The 21,333-nt window shown below is 40.7% G+C and overlaps 1 protein-coding gene across 14 annotated transcripts in view; it reads left to right on the forward strand.

Moving 5' to 3' along the window:
• The window catches only part of dlg3 (discs, large homolog 3 (Drosophila)), a 79,188-nt gene that overhangs the window by 32,993 nt on the left and 24,862 nt on the right, over positions 1–21,333 (forward strand). For 11 of the 14 annotated variants that reach the window (XM_013908146.1, XM_013908137.1, XM_005723003.2 and 8 more), the window contains 5 exons: positions 16,813–16,866; positions 17,370–17,420; positions 18,550–18,674; positions 19,060–19,229; positions 19,387–19,523. In XM_013908146.1, coding sequence (XP_013763600.1) covers positions 16,813–16,866; positions 17,370–17,420; positions 18,550–18,674; positions 19,060–19,229; positions 19,387–19,523 — 537 coding nt within the window. The remainder of the gene's footprint in view (positions 1–16,812; positions 16,867–17,369; positions 17,421–18,549; positions 18,675–19,059; positions 19,230–19,386; positions 19,524–21,333) is intronic. The other 3 variants (XM_013908147.1, XM_013908157.1, XM_013908163.1) reach the window with 1 other exon arrangement.

Genomic DNA, 21,333 nt, shown 5'->3' on the forward strand with positions numbered 1-21,333 from the left:
TTTTTTGCGTCTGTGTTCCATTTTCTAGTTACACGGACGTGCGTGTGTGTGTGTGTGTGTGTGTGTGTGTGTGTGTGTGTGTGTGGAGGACATTTGGCAAAGCAGTGCATTTCTTACCATGTGTAGCTGCTCTGAGTGCCATCTCTGTCTAATGCATTATCCAAGCAGCCCTTCAGCCATTTGGTCTGGCCTCTCATTTGTGTGTGTGTGCGTGTGTGTGTGTGCTGTGTTGTTGTTCAGTGTTCTTCATTTCTATCATCCCCCTCCTGTCTCCCACTGCCCTTCGCCTCCTCCGCTTTTTCTTTTTTCATACATCACATGAATCAAAGGTTTCATCTTGGGGTGACGAGCAGTGTTCGGAGAAGATGCAGCAGCATCTCCAGACCTGTGCAGCAGCATGATTAGGCCGGTGATATTTGTATGCATTGCTGCACGGGGTACGACCTTAAATTTAGCCATTTATTGATTAAATTTGGATGACTTTGCAGTACAAAAGTAAGATCTTTGTTAAGTAGCAAATGCCATGTTTTTGATACCATTTTCTGATAAGAGAAGACAAGCCTGAGCAATCCCAAACGCATTTATCTAAAGTGATATAATTTCAATATTAAGTGAAAACAAAAACAAAAGCTATATATTTTAACCCATATCTTACAAATTAATGTAAGCTAATGTAAACAATGGCCTAAAATAAGAAACAAGTTGTAGAAAATCCTTTAATAAACCTTTTAATGGCTTAATTTTTTTTCTTTCAGGTCTCGTTGCCCTCAAAGGCAGCTAATTCTCAGCCTCCTTATTCCACATGAATCATTTAATAACCCTGATAAATGTGTCCAGACTTTTTATATCTTTTATAAAAGAAACCCCACAATATAGCAGTTTTAAAGCTACATTAATAAACTATTTTAGAGCTTTTTAAGGAAAATTTTGTTAGACACTCAGACTATGAATAGATGGCTCATATGTGATTCTTTGCATTGTTTACTGATTTGCATATAAGAATATACAGAAGGTTGACAAATAAAGGTGGAATTAGAAACCTTGACCCAGTGAGGCAGTCCAGTGGCTTAGTTTTGCTGCCAAAATTACATTTATGCTCCCTGCATTGGTCCCTCGCCTTGTCGATGTGACATCATCACACAGCCACATGCATTTATACTCACCATTATGGCGCTTTTATCCATTTGCAGTCTTCTGCAGCACTGTTGCAGAAATCTCCCTACATGAGTTCTGTGCCATCTGGGAATCCCTGTGCTCCTGCACACGTGTGTCATATAAATGCCCATACGGGCGGTGTGGTCTTGCCTCAGGCTCGTCCATTTTGCGCCAGTGGATGTGATGCCACTTTTGCCATCCATGCAATGTATTCCCACAGTGGCAAACATAAATCGGTGCTTAGACGAAGTGGTCACTGCAGTTTTATACAAAGTTATTCAGAGTAGTCATCCTTATCCTACAGTAAAAAATGTCTCTCCTGATGTGAGTGGTCTAGTCCGAGATGAAAATGGCCCATGTGTCATAGCCTTTGCCAAAGCTTTGGACACCTGTGGCAGAAGATGTAAATGAAAACATGATGTTCAATGCCAAGAAGCACTGAGGCTGCTGTGGTGGTGCCCGCCAACATGTTACAAGAACCATGTATATTCTTCTCCTATTTAATATGTCTGTATGTTGAAGGAACATGCGGAGCAGAAGGTTCTCTCCAAGCACCAGAACCTGCATGGGGCATCTGCAGCTTCCAGTTACATGAACATACAGCATATTTTAACATCACATGGGCTTCCTGTTTCCACCCACCAAGCTGACAGCCAGCATTATCCAGGCCTCTGTCTGTTGTATATACAAATTATTATATTATATAATAATATTATTTTCATAAGGGAAAATCATTTCTATCTACATCAATTTTGGAAAAACAGACAGACACATCTAAATCACAGAGACGAGAAAAAATGAGTCACTTGTTATTATACTGCCGTTAGAAGATTTAGAGTTTATTTTTTGTTTGTCCCGTGACACTTATCACATCTGCCGTGCTCTTCTAGTACATACCAAATTACATACCAAATGCAAACTCTACCACATATCATTGTCTTTACTTGCCCAGATTAAAGCGATTTAGGTAGGTACCTGTACCTATTAGTCAAACAGATGCACAGTAGCTTAATGAAACATTGATTCTCACCATTGGAACACATGCTAAGCCTGTTGGGGGAATCAACCCGTATAAATTTTTAGGTTTCTTGTTTTCCTGGAGGAGCTAGCCATTCACATTTTCTCATTTTAGTATTAGCAACAAAAATACTCTCATGTCAGTCTGATCACATAGATCTGGGTGATTTTTATCAGTGAAAAGTGCTATATAAATACATTTTACTTACTTATGTCCTTATCAGTTAGACTCAAGATTCTCAATTAAAGGGACAATGATCACCTGGAGTTCTCAAAGGAAATCTTTAAGTTGCAGAAAAGGTGTTCCTAGACCACGAGATAAGTAGAGCAAACGCCGAGTGGATTTTCCAAAATAATTCAGCTTTCTTTCTTCTCTAAAAAACTGACTTGTTACACGAGGCGCAGCCAGTAGCATAGCATGGCAGCTTAATGCTTACAACAATTATTTGATAGTAAAGTTAAGTATCTGCTGCATTCATTTTAAACTTGAACCTGAAATCACTCGTCCAGTTGAGGCGTTCGACAAAACTTCCCACTACTACTCTCCCAGCTCCCAGCTTTTTCTGAATTCCCCAAATGCTCTTAAAAAAACGAAAACCTTGAAACAGATGCTTCACTCTACCAAAACTCTGTAAACATTATATAGAAATGATCATAAGCAGCCGCTTAAAAGATCTGCCTCCGACATTTTTGTTGACTTTAAGCTGAAGCAACACGAGCTGAGGCATGCAAGGAGAGAACAAAGGAAACATTTATGTTTAATGTTTAAGCATAGCAGCTAGAAATCATTCAGATCTCTTTATTACCAGTGTGGAAGGTGTCTTATCAACACTTTCAAAGGTGCAAACTGCCTTTTTTCACAAAACTGTGCTTTTCCAGGTGTAACAGGGTCAGATGGGCAAAACTTGACTGGATGACTTAACAGTCATCAGTACATAAAAAGACCCATCATGTCACTAGTAGTTCTTTGTAGTCTTTAACTGCAGGGTTGTGTGCACAGAGCATAACACTTTGACACTTTATAAATCTTGATTTGCCTTTGTATGCAGGATGCTAATCATAGATGCTACAGCCACAGCCTCGGTGGCTACTGCTCAGTGACTGAAAAGTCTTCCTATCCTAGATAGACCAAGAAACATTTCAGTGTTGAATAAATCATGCTTATAAAATAGTTCCAAAATGAAAGTCGAACCATGTTTGAGGCACATCTTAAACATCACCTGGGCGACGTTTGATTTTCTAGTAAGATAAGTCTGTGTCTCTATGTTTGCTTTACCGATTAGAATAAAGGTAGATGAACAATTTTCTTTTTCTGGAAAGTTTCTGGATTAAAAATGATGAGGAGAACGACCACATCTGAGCAGTGACACAAATTTGCAACCACACACGTTTAAAATTCATTCTGGTGAACTAATTGGCCTCATGTTTTCCTAAAAAAGGACACTGACATTGTGCACAGAGAGGACAATTGTAAGAGTTTGACGCATTAAATCATCCATGGAACAAATGAAATGAAATTTAGATGCAGAGAATCACAAATAGATTAAAGAAAGTGCTGTTTAATGGTAGCATCTGTGTACTTGCAGAAGACGTGTGCACATTTGTTCATAGCCATATTGATGATACTAGTTCTGCAATAACCAGATCTATATTATTTATCTGATCAGTTTTTAAGAGACGGTCCTCTACAGTTCAGCCTTTCTCATTGTACTGTGATCAGTTTTGACTGGGGAGATGACGTCAGGGGTTTCAACCATGTTCAGACTCTTAAAATGATCATAACATTAAAAATGGACTTGCATCTGTTTTACTTAGTAAAACATGAAAGTAAGAACTGAGCCCAGAAACTCATCAGGAAAGTGTTTAGTCCAGCTGTAACAGTCTCTGTGGTGTGAACGCTAAGTTTAGGGCTTCGGTCAGCACTGGCAAAAGTAACAAACTTTCACTGCATGTACTGCCTATTTAAACCAATGAAGTTTATATACTTGCTATCTGATTTGATAACATTTATGACAAAGCCACCAAACAAGAGAAACTATAAGTCAAAGCCTACTGTACGCCATTTCAGTGTGAAACTGTAACCAGAAGCTGAAGTCTATCCCACCCTTGGTTTATTTTAGCATAAAAATAGACACAGGAAGGAACAGCTGGTATAGAGGTTACAGCTGTGCCTATAGGTACTGTTAATTACCACATATACACATTTTAAATCTAGCATTTAGCCTAAATCTACTCAATTGTATATTAACAACAATTCTTATTTTTTTCAGCAGTTTGTTCAGCATGAACATTTTGCATTCGATCAGCTGACAGAAACATTAAATGTATGTTGTTGTTAAATATGTTTAAAATGCACACTGTGTGTAATCCAGCATAGATGAACATGGAATTTAGCAGGAAGACATGATACTGATTGCCATATGTCAGAAAAATTCACCACCCCGCATTCAGAATGTCGAGGAAAGCAGCAGCGCCGAGCCCTCCCTGTACGTGAACCACCGAGTGTCTTTTATGTTGTGTGATGATGCAACAGGGGACGGTAGGCAGGGGAGGGTGATTAGGAATAGAGATGGGCAGAGAGGAAAGGATGGGAAGCGGGAAGAAAGAAATGACGAAATGAGAGTTTTTGGCGTAAAACAAAGGGATGAGCTAGTAAAATATAAATAAATAAACAAGAAGAGGAAAGAAGGGGGAGGAGAGGAAAGCAGAGAGGAGCCTGTGCTCAGACACAGCCCTGTGTGTTGCCATGGTGCAGGCTCAGTCAGAGCTGCACAGCAGCTTTGCTGCTCAGCTAGCTAATTACCACAGGCTGCAATGTTGATACGCAGGCGACCAAAGCCTGCTTGTTTTCCAAGACAATTTTTCCCTCAAACACACGGCTGTAGCAGTCAGGAAGCAAATCGTTTCTTTATATGCAGAAAAATATGTCTCTGATGCTGATGATGCTGTGACTAAAATGCAGTATAAAAATGTGCAGTTGCTATGTGGTGAATAGCATTATGGAACACAGTAGTGGTCCTCAGCTCTAATGTAAAGCGCTCTTCCAGCCCAGAGCTTCATTGTCCGACTGCCCCTGCTTTCTGAGAGCCAGCGGGTCCCAATCAGCCTGCTTATAAAACCCAATATGGGCCACTGTGGATTAATACTCACCATTAAAATGTGCAATTATGTAATCAGCCAAATCCAAGCCCTGCATATGTTCTCTAGAATATCTCAGCAGGTGGGAATGTGGGAGGGGAGGGGAGGGACAGTGTGATTGACAGGAATGACGCAACATCAGTACATTCTGCCAGAATTTGGGATTTTCAAGAAATTCAGCCCGTCATTCACACCACATTAACATTTAGTGTCAAACTAGTCGTTCTTTTAGCCTTTCAAAATGAGAAATGAGCTGTGCATTTCTATGATGATGCAAATGATTTGACCAGCAGTCCAAAGCTCACAGATTTACTGTGCTTACATTTAAGAAGCTGGAGCCAAGAGTTTTTGGGTTAGGTGGACTCATACAAAGCCATCTTGAAAACACCTCCAGGTATTAATTTTAGGCTAGCAAGAGAAATCTATCTAAATGGATGGTCAGTGTAGAGTTACCAGTCAAATGTGATTACAAACAATTTGCCCAAAAATAAGGGTTATTTTTTTTTCCACCTGAGCCAACACAGTCAGCTTCTTTACCTAAACCCACCAGAAGCCCTAAGCAACTGTTATGCTAATTCATATTACACATATACCTAGATTTACAAAACAACTTTAAGTTTTCATTCAGTATAACCCAAAATGAATGAATGAGTGAGTCATCAGGAAAGTGGTTACAGAGGTCAAGTTAGAAAGACTTCTATATCTATAGAACCCGAAACCTTTTTGCAGCCACAGCTATCGCCATCTGGTGGCCTTCGAATAGAATGCTGGTTTAAAGCTGGCTTCATCTTACGACCCGAAAGCTACAGCTCCTGTTTATGCAAAGAAACCGAGCACATGCATCAGTGCTACATGGTGATTGGCTTTTTGAGGGGAAGGGAGGGACCATCAACATCTCTGGCATTCCCAAAAGTCTCGTGTGAATTCTTTGACCTCATAATATCTCTGATGCATCTGCACTGGCTTGTCCTAGAGGTAAAAATAAAATTAATATATTAAATCTTGCTTGCGTCGTCTGCATTAAAACTGAAGTCGCAAATCAGTGAGTTGTGGTTTCACAGGGGGATTTTCTCAGCAGGGCGTGGTGACATCTTGGGAGGTAGTTTGCTCTCATAACTTTATTTGTAAAGAGTCCAACGGGCTTATTCTCTCTATTTATAGTCTTGAAGCTAAGCATGCATCTTCACGTTTGACAGAAAACATGATAAAGATATTTTAATCCATTCCTTTTATTTATTTAATGTCTGCAGCCCATATATTTTGCTATCATATTCCATCTATTAAATCAGTTGTTGTGTTTCAGCAGCCAGCTGGTATACAGTGGGGGTTTTTGTGTCAGAGAAATAAAAGGTTTGCATGTTTTCAGATCAGTGTGTCATCTCTCCAGTCCAGTAATATGGCTGCTCTGCTCTTGGCTGAAACCCATTCTTTAGGGGACAGTGTGTATTGCCTGAACGCAGCCCAAGGTGGGCAGTGAAAAATAGGCAATCTGGACCCTCGACAGGAGGCAGATTGATTTGGCAATCACCAAAGTGCTACAAACGTTTAAAACAATGCCCTGTTTCTTTTATTCCCCTCTGCTGTTTGGCGCTAAATACATCAGCATATGGATAAATGTGCTCATGTATTCATAACTATCAGAGGGAAACTAGAGGCGCAGCTCTTGTATTTGTTGCCTCGCTTGTGTCCTACTTACTGTAATTCTTCATCACTTTCAACACCTACACTTATTGTGAGCCAAAACTCAGGCACGGGTAGTGAATGGAGATTTGTGTGCATGTGGGCATTCCCAAGTGGAGCTTATAGAAAATCATGAAACCTCAGCCATGACAGGAGGATCTCTGCCGCTGTGTTGAGACAGGCCTCGGCTCCTGAGAGATGGGGACGAGTGGTTTTTATTGACCTTTAGGCCAAAGTTAGGCTTGTTATTTTCACTATATTATTTTACAGTGGATCGCTAAGGACTCTGTATTTGCTCTCTATAGTTTTATCACTGTATCATGATTTTGATTTGTGAACGAGCGCTGCCTGAATAACTGCAGCGGCCATTTGGTCCAAAATATTCTAGCAGATTTGATGAAAGGTAGGACTGCGTGAGCAAAATCGTGCGTAGTCAAAAGCAGGTAAAGGAAATTAAAGAAAGCTAATCTCTTTTCTTGCAATAACATGCACTTAAAGGGTTTAAGGATCGTGTTTGCAATACTGTTAGGACCATGAAGCAGAATCACAGTTGCAATGTTCCCATTTAAAGGAAAAAAAGTCTAAAATTGGATTGGTTTAAATGCAGCTCAGAAGATTGTGGTCTGGGGTTCACTGGAAAGAAGTAAGGAAAGGTGACAAAAGTGAAAACAGAGCATTAAAAAACTGTTGTTTGCTACTCGTAGTGTTTATTTATTTCGATGAGGATCGCTTTGATTTTCAGTATGATACTTCTGTGAGATTTCATGTCTTTAGTACATTTGAGATGTCAGGATAGACTTAAGACTGATGAAAATCTTAGTTTCTTAGTATATAAACAGCTGTGTTTTTGGTAAATTTGAAGCTACAACTAGAAACAGCTAATGCAGCTCTATCCATGACTAAAAATCCATCTGCTAACACACTTGAAACTCACAGTTAAAATCATTTTATTGCCACATTAGTTCATACAAAAACCTTCATGTAAAACTATTGCATGTTCACCTGCTGGAGGCTGGTAACTGCTCATCCACCTTCTCTGCCCATCGTCCCATCTCTCTGTTACTGTTACATTTGCTGCCTGATAAAGGCATAACAGACTAAAAATAAATCTTTAAGTAAAACAACTGACCTAAATATTCATATGATATTAGACTTATAAGATCTTATTTAGCTAATTTATTTAGAGCTCATTTCTGGATATTTTCTTAAGTGTTTGCACTCGCATTGTGAAATATCTCACCTCATCCTGCCTGGGTGTTTCCTCCATGGAAGCTTGTTTCCTCCACTGAAAAAATAAAGTCAAAAATTTTTAGTTATTTGCTGAAGATGTATCTTAGTAACTTGGCACATGCAAAGTAAACCAAAAATGAAAACTAAGAATATTTCACATCAGAGCAGCTGAGTAGTAAACCCATGAAAGCTTGAAAATGGCAGCACTCAGTTGGTTGTAGCTGTGCGCTGTAGCTAGTCCTGAGCTACAAATCCAAACCATCGGAGGGAAATAAATTCAGAGGCTTTTTCAGGATAACCAGTCAAAAGCAGAGCGCTAACATGCTACAGTGATCTGCGCAGGCAGGATTATGCTGATGACTATTAGACTCCTGTCACTGTGAAGCCTCACCACAGCACATGTGGTAGTTTCCATTGGAGCTGTCTTTCTGTGACATTGACTCGGTGGTGCTGGTTGTGAGACCAGTGACTAATTTGAATTAGCAGTTTAGTAATTTTCCCAGTACATGTATCTGCTAAAAAATCTGTGATGATTATTGTTTATAAGTTTTTCATTACCCATCTTTAGCACAGCGGTTGGCTGTTTCCAAGAGCACCTGTAATGCTGTTACCCACTTATTAGCAGCAACATCTGAAAAGCAGGGATGACTCAGTCACAGGGCCGACACCGATGCATCATTTGTCGTGCAGCTTTATATGTTGCATGAATGTATGTATTGTATGGTCTTTAAAAGGAAAGAATAACGACATGGTTAGGATTCTGAGTCAGTCAGTTGAATCCGTTTATTGATTGTTTCTAAACTGGACAATCAGGCCCATTTTTTGCAATTTATAAATGGAAAACTAATATTTAATTTATTTAAAAATAATCGTTCTCAACATTTCTGCTGTTAACTAAATATGGTTTTCTTGGTTTATTCTGTTGGTTTATTCTGTACCTTATTATCTGTAGATTGCAAAAAATGTTTCAAGTTTTCTTTATTTATAACGCCCTGAGGGTTTAGATCCTTGATTTAGATAATCACCTGCAGCAACTGCTTTGTTGCTTTGTCATTTTTCCAAAAACACACAGACCACAGCAGTACTGATATTAGAATATAAAGAACGGCTAAAGTCATGATATTATTAAGGCCATTTGTTTGTCTCTGTGCATCTGTGACGGAAAAATAGAGAAATCTACTGTGGTTTTGAGTGTTTTGACTGGGTTTTTTTTTTATTATGAAAGCATTACAAGCATTCAAGATGCAGTCACAAAACTTCATAGGAGAATGTTTGACATCATAATTAAGGTGGAGTCTTAAAATTAGTGTGGTCTATGGATTTGCTGCTGTCTCGGCTGTGTGACAGATTGATGAAAAAATTCTCCATAACTCAGTTGCGTTAGTTTCCACTACAATCAAAGTCAAAGGTTTGAATCAAAGACATTAGTGGAAACATGTTGCTTTTGAAAAAAGATAATACTGAAATATCACCCACCCCACTTGGAAAAGCACAGGTCTGTCTAACTACACTGTAATAACATTAATAGAAGTTCAGCTGTATTCAAGTGTGCCAGTAAGCCATGACATTGTCACCGTGAGCCAGCGTGAGCAATGTCAGCCACTATTAATGTTATTATTTACAACCTGCTCTTTTCCCACTTTGTCGTGTCAGAATCCACGCTTGCCACATGCCAGATGTACTGTCACAAGCACACAGAGCGAGGTGCAGTCAAGTTCAAACCCGATCAGTTGTAGAAAGCCTTCTTGAGCAACATTGTTATGAATATTCGTTACACTCAGTACTTCTACCTAGTGGCTGCTACTTGTGAAGGTCAAACTAGCCAGCTCTCATTTGAAGCTGCTCAGCATGGCAGAGAGGTAAGCCAGAGCATGCTTTTGTAATATTACATAAAGATGAGGAGGGAGTGCTGCTGACAGCTGTGACGGGCTATTAATTATAGTCTCATAGATGTGTGTCCATCCTTCATAGGTGTGTGTTGGGAGGGTTTGGAAGCAGGGGGGGGCAACATAGTCAAAATGCTCAATCATAGCCATCAAATCAGAAAACTTTGAGCTTTAATTGGTCTGTTTTATGTGCGAACTAATTAATTTCCCTATTGAAATGAATGGCTGGATTCAGCTACCGTTGTAAAGGGATAGCTGGAACAGTTGACCTTTACCGCTGTGGGATTTTCTTTATTACATCTCGTTATTCCGCCTTTGTCCCTGACATTGAGTTTTGACAGCATCTGCAAGTAAAACATCTCTCGCTGTCATCTGTTCAGCCTTCTCAGATGCTTCTTCTCTCACCTGGCTTCTCGCCCTCCCTCTTCCCGCTTGCACAGGGGATACAGCGTGAATGAGATGTTGGGCGCATGGTAATTGAGCAGGTATTGATTAGACTGCAGCGTGGCCTACGAGAAGCCAATAAGAGCCGAAGGATCAGAGCAGCAGCACCAACTGCATCTCTCATTCTGCTAGAAAACAAACGCAGCACAGCTAGAGGCATCTACTTTTTTAGATAACGTAAGCACGTCACAGCATACCTTGTTCTCCTATCTGCTATTAGCGCTGACTTCAGGCCTGGGAAGAGCTTCCTTCAGCATCGGCTGAAGCATTTAAATGACTGGGCGCATCGTCTGAGCAGGGCTGACTGTCATATTTCACCACTGGAGACTGAGCTCTCATGTCAGCGTGCCTTGGTGAGAGCAGAACTGATATGGAAATGTTTGCTAAGGAGGAAAGGGTTATTGCCCTGTCAGCATGCTGTCACCGTGCACATGCTGAAGCCTCTCCGTCTTTTTCCCCCCTCTACCTATGACGAAGATGAGGGTTTAAAAGCACAGAATGTAATGCTGACAGTCAAACCTTCCTAAGGTTTTGGATTATTTTGAACAGAGGCAGCTGCCTGCGTATATGTTATGCAAGCTTCACCAACACATTTAAAATTAGATTTGTTGATATTTGTCATGTTTTTTTGCCATTTGTTTACCACAGTAGTAATTATATGTTAAAGAGAGGCTATGTGCAAACCTGTTTAGACTCATTTTGCTGCTCGTATTGGAGTGGCTTATTTGTACTATTCAGGCTTGTACAGTAGATATGACTATCCCTCAGTAGCCTTTTAACTTATCTTAGGAAATAATAAAAAGTAAAAAGCTGTAAAAACTGTAAAGAAAATCACCTATAAAACAGTAAATTGTTAATTTTAGACAAGTTTGTGCTAGTCAAGCAGTTAATGCTGTACTGATAAACATATTTGTTGCAATATTATTGTGTTTTCAATTATCTCATCTAACCCTGTACAAGGAACCTTTCCCTTTCAGTACTCGCCTGCCTGCGTGCTATTAAACGTATGCATAGTCAGAATAAAAAGAATATTCCTTCTAATGGATTTGTGCCTTAAATGGTGAGGGTTCACATCTTTATAGACATGTAAATTATAAGCTGTGGTATTCACTTAAATCGGTGTGTGGGCTCTGCGGTGTGTATGTGCTTGTGTGTGTGTAGAAAAGGCAGTCAGGCACATCCAGCCTATGGCCGGGCATGTGTGAGCACAGAGCCACATAAACTGCAGTGAGGTAACAGCGAGAGCCCTGAGAGGTGGAGCAAGGGGAGGTGGCTAAGCCAATGCTGTGCGAGCGCTGGTTACCATGGGAACACATTGATTATTTAACAATTTGGATGAAGCCTGTGCCCTGCACTTGCCAAGGTTCACTGGGAGTCTGTGTAGCTTTGCTGTCCTGAGGGTCTGCAGCCACGTTGAGTGCTGTGTGGTGCAGTGCCACCAGAACATGATACACAAGCTCTGTGATGCTGAGAGACAAGAGACAGATGCCACAGTCGCAACTGACAGAAGAGTAAGATGATAGATCGGTGAATAGGAAACCATCATGAACAGATGAACCTCGGGAGCGAGAGAAAGAAAGCACTGTGGCGATCATCGCTCCCGGTGGTCAGTGTGGACTTGTTGGAAGGAGCTCATGCTGGGGAGGCAGTCTGGACTTATTGTCCTCGTGTGCGCATTAGGTCTTTGTGTCCATATCGCAGCTTGTTTGTATGGGTGTCCCTGCAGGACTGTGCTAAAGCTTCAGCCTGAACTTACCACTGTAAATGGACACATGTAAAGAACAGCAACTGTTTGTATAAATGATTAAAGTCTGGAGTTAAAAGTCCTTTGCAGTCGTACTCATACACCTTAATGAGCTTTTGTTGAAACCCGACTCTAATGTGACCACCGTCAAAGTGTCTTTTCTAGATGAGAAAAAGCACTTTTAAATGAAAGGTGCAAATGCTCACTGAAAGCTCTGTGATCAGATCAACTGGCTTGCGATGTGATTGGACCCCAGCCAGCTGTGAATGCCATCTGCTGTGGGCACATTATTAAAAAACAATCTGCCCGGGAAGTTAAAAGGTCACCTCACATGACCTCTTACGACTAGCAAGTTCCGCTTTTCGACAAAAATTATTAAAATAAACCAATCATGCCGTTGTTTCCTTTTTACCTGGAGAATGATGTTTATTAACAAAAAAACACAAAATACACTGCCCATGTGGGAAGAATTGTGATAATTAGAGTGCTTATTGTACCAGGTGTACACGCAGATGCCCGTGGATTGGATGTAATTATCCAGATAATAGATCGAGACAAAACTCCAATGTGGCTGCCATGTAAATTTCTTCTGCAAAATTCAGACATTGAGTGGATTTTACAGTGTAAAGGAGACTCACTGAGTGTTTGGAGAGGCATAGACATAGAAAGTCAGAATTTTCGCTTCACTTGTGTGATTTTCAACTTACATCTCACAGTAGGAAAATCCAGATACTGTAAGACGTCGTTCTTCTAAAGGGGCTATTACAGCACAGGTAGTGCTATATGCTACCTCTGCTATGTATTTTAATCCTCTTTTATGGTCGGATTTCTTTAACCAGCTGTTTTGTTTCCTGTGCGTGAGGTTAGCATAGAGGTGAGAGCAGGTTGTCCACAGGGGGAGGCGGGGCAGTAATCCAGTCCAATCCAAGTTACCTGGGTAAATTGCTAAATGTTAAACAAACTCGGGGTGAGATTATCTTCCATTATTCCTTTTTGTTTGCTTGTTATGCGAGATTCAGATAGAGGGATTACGCAGCAATCCCAGGCCAGGATAATGCTGCTGTATTTTTTACCACTGATAGGTTTATTGTCTTTCAGCCGGAGTTGTAGGTTTGGTGATCCCCTCGGGAAGCATTAGTTTTCTGTGTTACTTACGATAAGCACTGGAGGCATTATACTGTAACAGGTGTGTTCACATGTGGTCTCAGTAGTGGATTCAGTAGCTTAGTCTGTCAGTCACCAAGGGACAACAGTAGCCAGTGTATTCCCCCGAGGTGCCCCCAGGCTGTGTTTCGTCAACTGCGGTTTCATGGTTTTCATTCACAGTAGACTGCCACTGACATAAAACATGCTTTCACCACCAAAATCTTCTGTTGAGTTGGGGTCTAAGATGAAGGGAAGGGAAAGTTCAAGCCGTTCATGAGAAATGTGCAAACACAAGCACAGACGTGAGCATCTGTTAGTCCATATGCAGATAACAGCGACGGCCCAATTGTGCTGACTGGGAGGGAGGACGAGGAGGAGGAGGGCCACAGCTGTCCAGAGTCATAGCACATCATTACTGAGTGGAGCAGGTTAAAACTACAGCTCCTCTTTGTCTGGAGACCTACCTTCATTACCAGGGAACTTGACACTGAGAAGTGTGAATGAAATTATGCATATCTTGCAAGGCGCTTTTGATCAAAGGATGAACTCTTTTGTCAAGAGTGTGTGTCAAGCCACTGTTTTGTAGACACAGATGTGTTGCAGCCACAAGCAGCTTGATTGAAAACCCTGAATCAGAGGCCTGTTTAATGCTGTTCAAGTAGATTAACATCTTACAGTAAATGTCTTTATTAGCATGATGTACACTCACCTGCCACTTCACTTGGTACACCTGTTCAACTGCTCATCACCACAAATATCTACACCGCAACTATCAACCCATAAACCCAGTGCATTTAGGCATGTAGGCATGGTTAGGACGACCTTTTAAAGTTTAAAGTGATCATCAGAATGAGGGAGAAAGGTGATTTACGTTACTTGAACATGGCATGCTTTTTGGAGCCAGAGCATTTCAGAAACCGCTGATCTACTGGTATTTTTCTCCACAACCATCTCTAAGATTTGCAGAAAACAGTCTGTAAAAAGAGAAAATATCCAGTGAGTAGCAGTTCTCGGGCAATCAACAATGCCTTGTTGATCCCAGAGGTCAGAGGAGACTGCTTCGAGGTCTTAGGAAGGCAACAGCAACTAAAATAACCAGTTTTTACAACCAAGAAATGCAGAAGAGCATATCTGAATAAACGTCTCATCTTGTAGCAGAAGAAGGCCACAGTCTTAAAGTACTAATGCAACAAGTCACCAAAAGTGGACTATTTCTGCTGCACTTAAGATGGCAGTTTCAGAATTAGGTTCAGTCAATATAAAAGCGTGGATCCATCGTCCCTTGTATCAACAGTTTAGGTTGTTGTTGGTGGGTATTCTTTGGGCCCCTCAATAACAACTGAGTTATCTAAACACCACAGCCTACCTACGTATTGTTGTGGCCATATCCACCACTTTCCGACCACAATTATGCACCAATCTACTGATAACCGCTTTTAGCCATCAGATATCAGTCCAGTAGATCATCTTTGGGATGTGCTAGAACGGGATATTTATACAATGGCTGTGCAGATAACAAACATGCTGCAAATATGTGATGATATCATGTCTGCAGCACCCTGTTGAATCTATGCCATGATCAGTTAAGGCAGTTCTGAAGGGAAAAGGGGGTCCAACCCAGTACTAGCAATGTGTACCTAATAAAGTGTGAGTGAGTGTATATTCAAGGACTTGACAATAAAATGCGTATCACCCCAGACAGCTGAGGACCTGCTAAGAAATATAGTAGATATATATAAACAGTAAGACAATATAAAAATGTTCATCTTGTTCTACCATTCATCCCGCGTGTGTCCCTTTAATATCCATGCCTTTGTAAATAATTGATGGTAACTGTTCAATGGAGCAAGTAAAAGTGGATTTTTATATCATGAATGTGACAAACTGAAGTTAACTGAAAAAATAATTTATATAGTTTCATTTTATCAAACCAAATCCCAGATTCCTGAATTTCCTTTCCTTATATCTAATTATATATCATGTACATCTGTGTATATGTGCTCATATTGTAGAGCAGTAGAGCAGCATCACTCCAGGTAGTTATAAATTATAAAGTGGAAATGGCACAGTAACACAGTTCAGATTGAAAAGATGTATGATAGGCGATGTGTAATATGTACGTCTTCAGAATCAGTCAAACTCAGCTGCTTAAACACTGTACACTGTAAGGTGATAGGGTGAGATTGGGAGAGGTTGGCAAGGTTAGTGTTAGGACAGACAGCTAAGGATTTTCTCCTCAGTGCTGGACCTGGTAGTATAAGGCCCTGCATGCACCGCTGTCTGCATCCCCCTCACGCACACAAGTCAATCAAATCAGTAGAAGTAAAGGATGGCCATCGGCTGCTCCAACACAAACCCCCTCCATCAAACTTCACTCTGCATGCCTGAAGTGGGCAAAGAAACACCAGGTGGCACAATAGAGCTGAGCTGGGAGGTTAATTGGACTGTGAAACTTAATCTTGTTTGAGTTTTGCTTTTTAAATGCTGCTTTTGATATTTCCGCTGGGAAGACGTGCTCCCTATTGTACATTTGAGCTTTTTTTAAAGCCTTAACGGAAACAAAAACAAGAGAATAAACAATTTCCCTAAAAATTATTACCAAGAAATCTAAAATAGCTTTTAGAGTCTGTATTCATTATATTTTGAGCTAATTCAACCCATCATAGTACTCAAGAATTGTTTGACCCTTAACTTTTGACAGTAACCCTGCAACAAGCAGTTACTGACCTCTCTGTCTGTTTTGCTGTTAAACTGTTGCGTCCGGACAACTGAAAAAGGTGAAAAAGTTTATTAAAAAATTGGCATCATGATGCGTTTAAATGAGCTGTTTATTTCAGACCAAGCACCAGTTATTTTCTGTTCACTAAACAAGTGCGACAGACAGATATTTTGCATAAAGAGAGATTAAAAAACTACCTGTTTGCATGTAGAATAACAGACGTGAGAGGAGATTACTGTGTAGAGTGTGTAATTCCATAAACCTTGTAGCGCACTAAGCCAAAATTCATGCATTTTTCTAGACGATGCTCCGTGCTTTCCTTATGTGGAAGTAGATGTGGGATAAACGTATTGTGCCAACAGCTGGAACACAAGCTGGTTTGTTTTATGAGGTGACCGCAGGATGTCTGGCTGTGACGGTTAATAAGCAGCAGTCTCACTGCCCCAGTCCTCATTCTCAGTCCTCACACCCCCCTTTCAACCCCTCCCACCCCACCCTCATCTCTCTCCCCAGTCTCACTCCCAAGGAGACTCACTGCCTGTTCCTGTGGCATCCGTTCATTTTGCTCCCAAGCGATAGTGTGTGTACCGCATTACGTCTGCGTGCTGCCAGCCTCACACACTGAGATAATGTGTATCTCTTCATATTCACAGGCCAACCCTCCCCCCATCATTGTCAACGCAGACTCACTAGATGCAGGCCCTTATGTAAGTATCTGTTCTCGTTGTCTGTTACAGTATATATCCCTCTCATTCACACTTCCTGTGTCAGTGCATGAACATGTTTGTATGTTTGCGAGTGTGTGTGGATGAAAAGGCCTCCTCCTGGCAGCAACATGCTGTTTGCCATGTGGACCGACATCCATTTTCCTATTGACTCTGCCCGTTTGTTGGGATTGTGCATTCTGCAGTTGCGCATGTATTCTTACAGCGTTTGCATTTTAAGAAAGAAATGCACCTCTCATTTACAGCATTAAGGAATGTGTGGCGGTTTTCATATATATAGTAAAGCCATATTTTGACACTAATCCCGATTTACTGGGTTTCTCGTATTCAGTCTGATCTTTTTCTCATTTTTGGACATACAATGAAGGATTTTGCCGAAGCATTTGTACACGTCCCATTTTTCTTACGTGTTGGCAAACTACATACTTTGTCTTCAGAGGTGTCACTAACCATGCTGTTCATTTTTTGTGTTTTGTTTTTGGCAGGTTAATGGAAGTGATGGGATGTATAAATATGAAGAGATCATTTTGGAGAGGGTAAGTTTTACACATCGTGGATGCATTTTTTCCCACAGTATCCTCATTCTGATGATTGATGGATTTCTCCCCACTAGGTGGTGGTAAGCAGCTCAGTCTAAATGAATACCAAAGACAAATCTTAATGATTGTTAATTTATATAAAATTTTATGCAAGTGAAGACAGGCGTTTTCTCACTGCATTAGCAACGTCGTAAGTGTGATGTCCTATGTGACCCACATTAACGCCAGCTAGGCATGGCTTTTTACATAATCCTGATACACATGTCATCAGCAGACGCCAGAAATGTAAAGCACCTTCCTGTGCAATTGTTTAGCAGCCACCGCTGCACTTGTCAGCGGTGGCTCAGGTTTACTGGCAGAGCTATACTGTACATTTCTGCTCTCATTATTCCACCCACGGTAGATGCAGCATATTTCTTTGCCCCTTCCGCTCTAAGTGGCATTTCTCCATGTAGAAAGCTTAAATAAACTATGCACAGACACACTTTAAAAGGTCTGTGGGTGTGTAACTTTTGGTGGTAAGGCCCAGTGTACTCCTCTTGGCTCCAGAGCAGCACACTGGGAGGCCTCAGCCTCCCTCTGTCCTAATTTGTTGCGACTGTTGCTCATTAATTATAGAAAATAATAAAGCGAAGTCTTTTCTCAGCTGTCTTGTTTGCTGCCTGTCTCTGTGGCCATGGCTGTCAGATGCAGCAGTGTGCCTGGTCCCGCTGGATCAAAATGGGTCCTCTGTCGTTTCAGGGACAGGGACGGCAGGAGGTGGCAGTATCCATCTCCTGCAGAGAGTGAGAAGCATTGTATCAGGCAACCGAAATGATGACTCTGAGCTCATCTTTACCCCAGATTTTTAATGTACTTCATACACAGATATCTCTCTGTGGGCTCATAGAGTACATGCTCCCTCTTCTAATGGCATTTCAATTTGTCACACGTGGGGACGTGCGGTCACACACACGAGCCTCCACAGAAACGGGCATGAGGAAGTGCCTGGAGAAATCTCTGGATCATTTTGCATCTATCACATGATTTAAATACACTAAAAGAGATAAATTGCACTAACCTTGAGCTTACTTTGTTTGCTGTTTATCGTATCATGTTGAAAATGTTAATCATAACCTATTTTCAGGGGAACTCTGGTCTGGGCTTCAGCATTGCTGGAGGAATAGACAATCCCCACATTCCTGATGATCCAGGGATCTTCATCACCAAGATCATCCCAGGAGGAGCAGCTGCTATGGATGGGCGGCTGGGGTAAGTTACCGTCTTCCTCCTGCTGCCTCCTATTTCTTCAACTCTTACTAAGCTCCACTACATCCTCTATACTCTCTCTATTCTAACCTCTCTACTCTCATCTTTAACGCTCACCAACATTGCGTCCCGCCAGGCAGCGCTGTGTGGGAGGCAGAGTTTCTACAGCCCTCTGCCCCCAGGCTCTGTGTGCTTCCTCAGACTTATGATTCACTGGAAGACCAAAGCCTGAAACATGCAGAAATTATGATATGGAAGTTCTTTTTCATGTTCTTTTGAGGTTTCTGATTATACTGGCTTTGCTTGGGTCTCCCTTTTTTATGCAGTCAGTAAACTCCACAGAACTCCATGCACTTTACATGTGACATTTAAACCTTTTCTTTCACAGGGTTAACGACTGCGTGCTGCGTGTGAATGATGTCGATGTGTCTGAGGTGGTTCACAGCCGGGCGGTGGAAGCCTTGAAAGAGGCAGGACCAGTGGTGAGGTTATTGGTTCGACGGAGACAGGCCCCACCTGAGACTATTCTGGAGGTCAACCTGCTGAAAGGGCCCAAAGGTTAGAGTCAGTGTTAACATATTCTTTTTGAAAGTGATTGCAGTGCTGCTTAAAAGGTAATAAATAACATAATCTTACAAATAGGACCTGGAATGAAAGCATGCAGTCTGGGGTGATCCTTTTGTTAAAGCACTGGCTGTCTTTGTTATTCACCTAGGACTGGGATTCAGCATTGCTGGAGGGATTGGGAATCAACATATCCCAGGAGACAACAGCATCTATATTACCAAGATTATAGAAGGTGGCGCTGCTCAAAAAGATGGACGACTGCAAACCGGAGACCGGCTGCTCGCTGTAGGAGCCTGCACCTTCCTCTGACTCACTCGCATATCTGACACTCGAATCCAAATGAATTCATTAGCTATTCATGTGGTTCACTTGCAAGTTAAACAGATATTTAGCATTTTCCTTGCAGTCATTCTATAAAGCTATTTCTATAACCGGACAAGTACAGTACTATGAAAAAAATTGTCCCTTTTATGATTTTTTTAGGGTTTTTTTTTTACATATTTGTCATAGTTACTTGTTTTACATAATCAAGATAATTCTAATATTAAACAAAGATAACCAGAGTAAATACAAAATGTAGTTTTTAAGTGATGATTTCATTTTTTAAGGGAAAAAGTAATCCAAACCTACCTGGTCCTGTGGGAAATAGGAATTGCCACCCTCTTGTTAAATCACGAATTAACTGAGTAATCGCATTAATCACATTACTATCCACACCCAGCCCTGATTACTGCCAGACCTCTTAAATCAAGAAACCACTTAAACAGAACCCGAAGACAAAGTAAGCTTTGTTTGTTCAAAAAGCAACAGATATGGCCTCCATGTTCCAAGGCAAAAGCCACTTCTGACCGAAAAGAAGATAAAGGCTCGTCTCAAATTTGTCAGAAGCATCTTCAGGATTCCCAACATATATTCTGTGGGCTGGCGAGAAAAAAACTGATTATGTTTGTGTAACAAATATTTTTTTTTTTTAAAAATAAAGAAATTAGGAAGATGGAAAATACTTCTTGCATGGCACTAAAATATACTGGGTTGACTGAGTGCTCAGATGTTAGGTGCATCACATTATTTACTTAGGTGTCACATCCTGTGACTTTAAGCTAAATGTGACAACATTATTAGCACTTAGAATAATTTATAAGAAAAATAACACAGTCACGAATTGGGGCAATAAAGCAGCCCCTCAGCTGGGCATGAGAGAGAAATATTTGATAAAGGCAGATATTTTTCAAAAAAAACTATCGTTAATCAGCATTCATGAGTAAAAGTCCAAGTAATTATCGCTGCACTCATCACTGAGCTGTCATTAATCATTATTTAAATACAAACACAATATATTTTACGAAATTCTCTAACACCTTTGTAACATTCATGACCTTTTTTTCTCAGATTGGACAAGTGATTAGGCTTCTGTAGCCTAGCTTTTGTCTTTTTAGTAAATACTACTACTACTAACATTAATAAGAAGAAGAAGTTTTTCACAAAATAAAAAGGGAAAGAATGGTTTGACAAACACAAGAAGCAGGATACTGAGGTATAAGACGTGGTGTTACTCATAGTAAACAAAGCTGAATGAAATTAAAGCAAGGTTGAGACAACAACAAGAAAATTTAGATCATATTTACAAAGAAAATGAAATTGAAAAACAAGATTTTAAAAAGACATCAGATAAAGTCTATAGACATTCAGAAGTCCCACATTCTACAAACCTCTTCTCTTCAGGAAGGTTGTTCTGAATCAGAGGGGCCCTGATGGGAAACCCAAAGTCACCTTTAGATTTAAGCCTCGACTTTGAAACAGCCAGAAGGGCCCCACCTGAGGATCTAAAGCTGCAACATTTCTGCAGCGTAGCTAGGGGTGAGACCTAGATGTGGTTTAAAACTGAAAAGTAAAATCTTAAAATCACTTTTAAAACATAGGATTTGGGGTGACGTCTGCTTAAACAAGCTGTGCTGCTGCATTTTGAAGAAGTTGCAGGCAAGGCAGAAAATTGGCCTTTGAAAGAAATGCACACAAAAGAAAAATGTCAACTCAAAGACATCAGTAGTTAAAATGCAGATCTGGTGGCACTGTGGCATGCTGCTACAGATCATAG

This window comes from Pundamilia nyererei, unplaced genomic scaffold (assembly GCF_000239375.1).
Source record: "Pundamilia nyererei isolate P.nyererei 1_Seehausen unplaced genomic scaffold, PunNye1.0 scaffold00008, whole genome shotgun sequence".
Taxonomy (NCBI): domain Eukaryota; kingdom Metazoa; phylum Chordata; class Actinopteri; order Cichliformes; family Cichlidae; genus Pundamilia; species Pundamilia nyererei.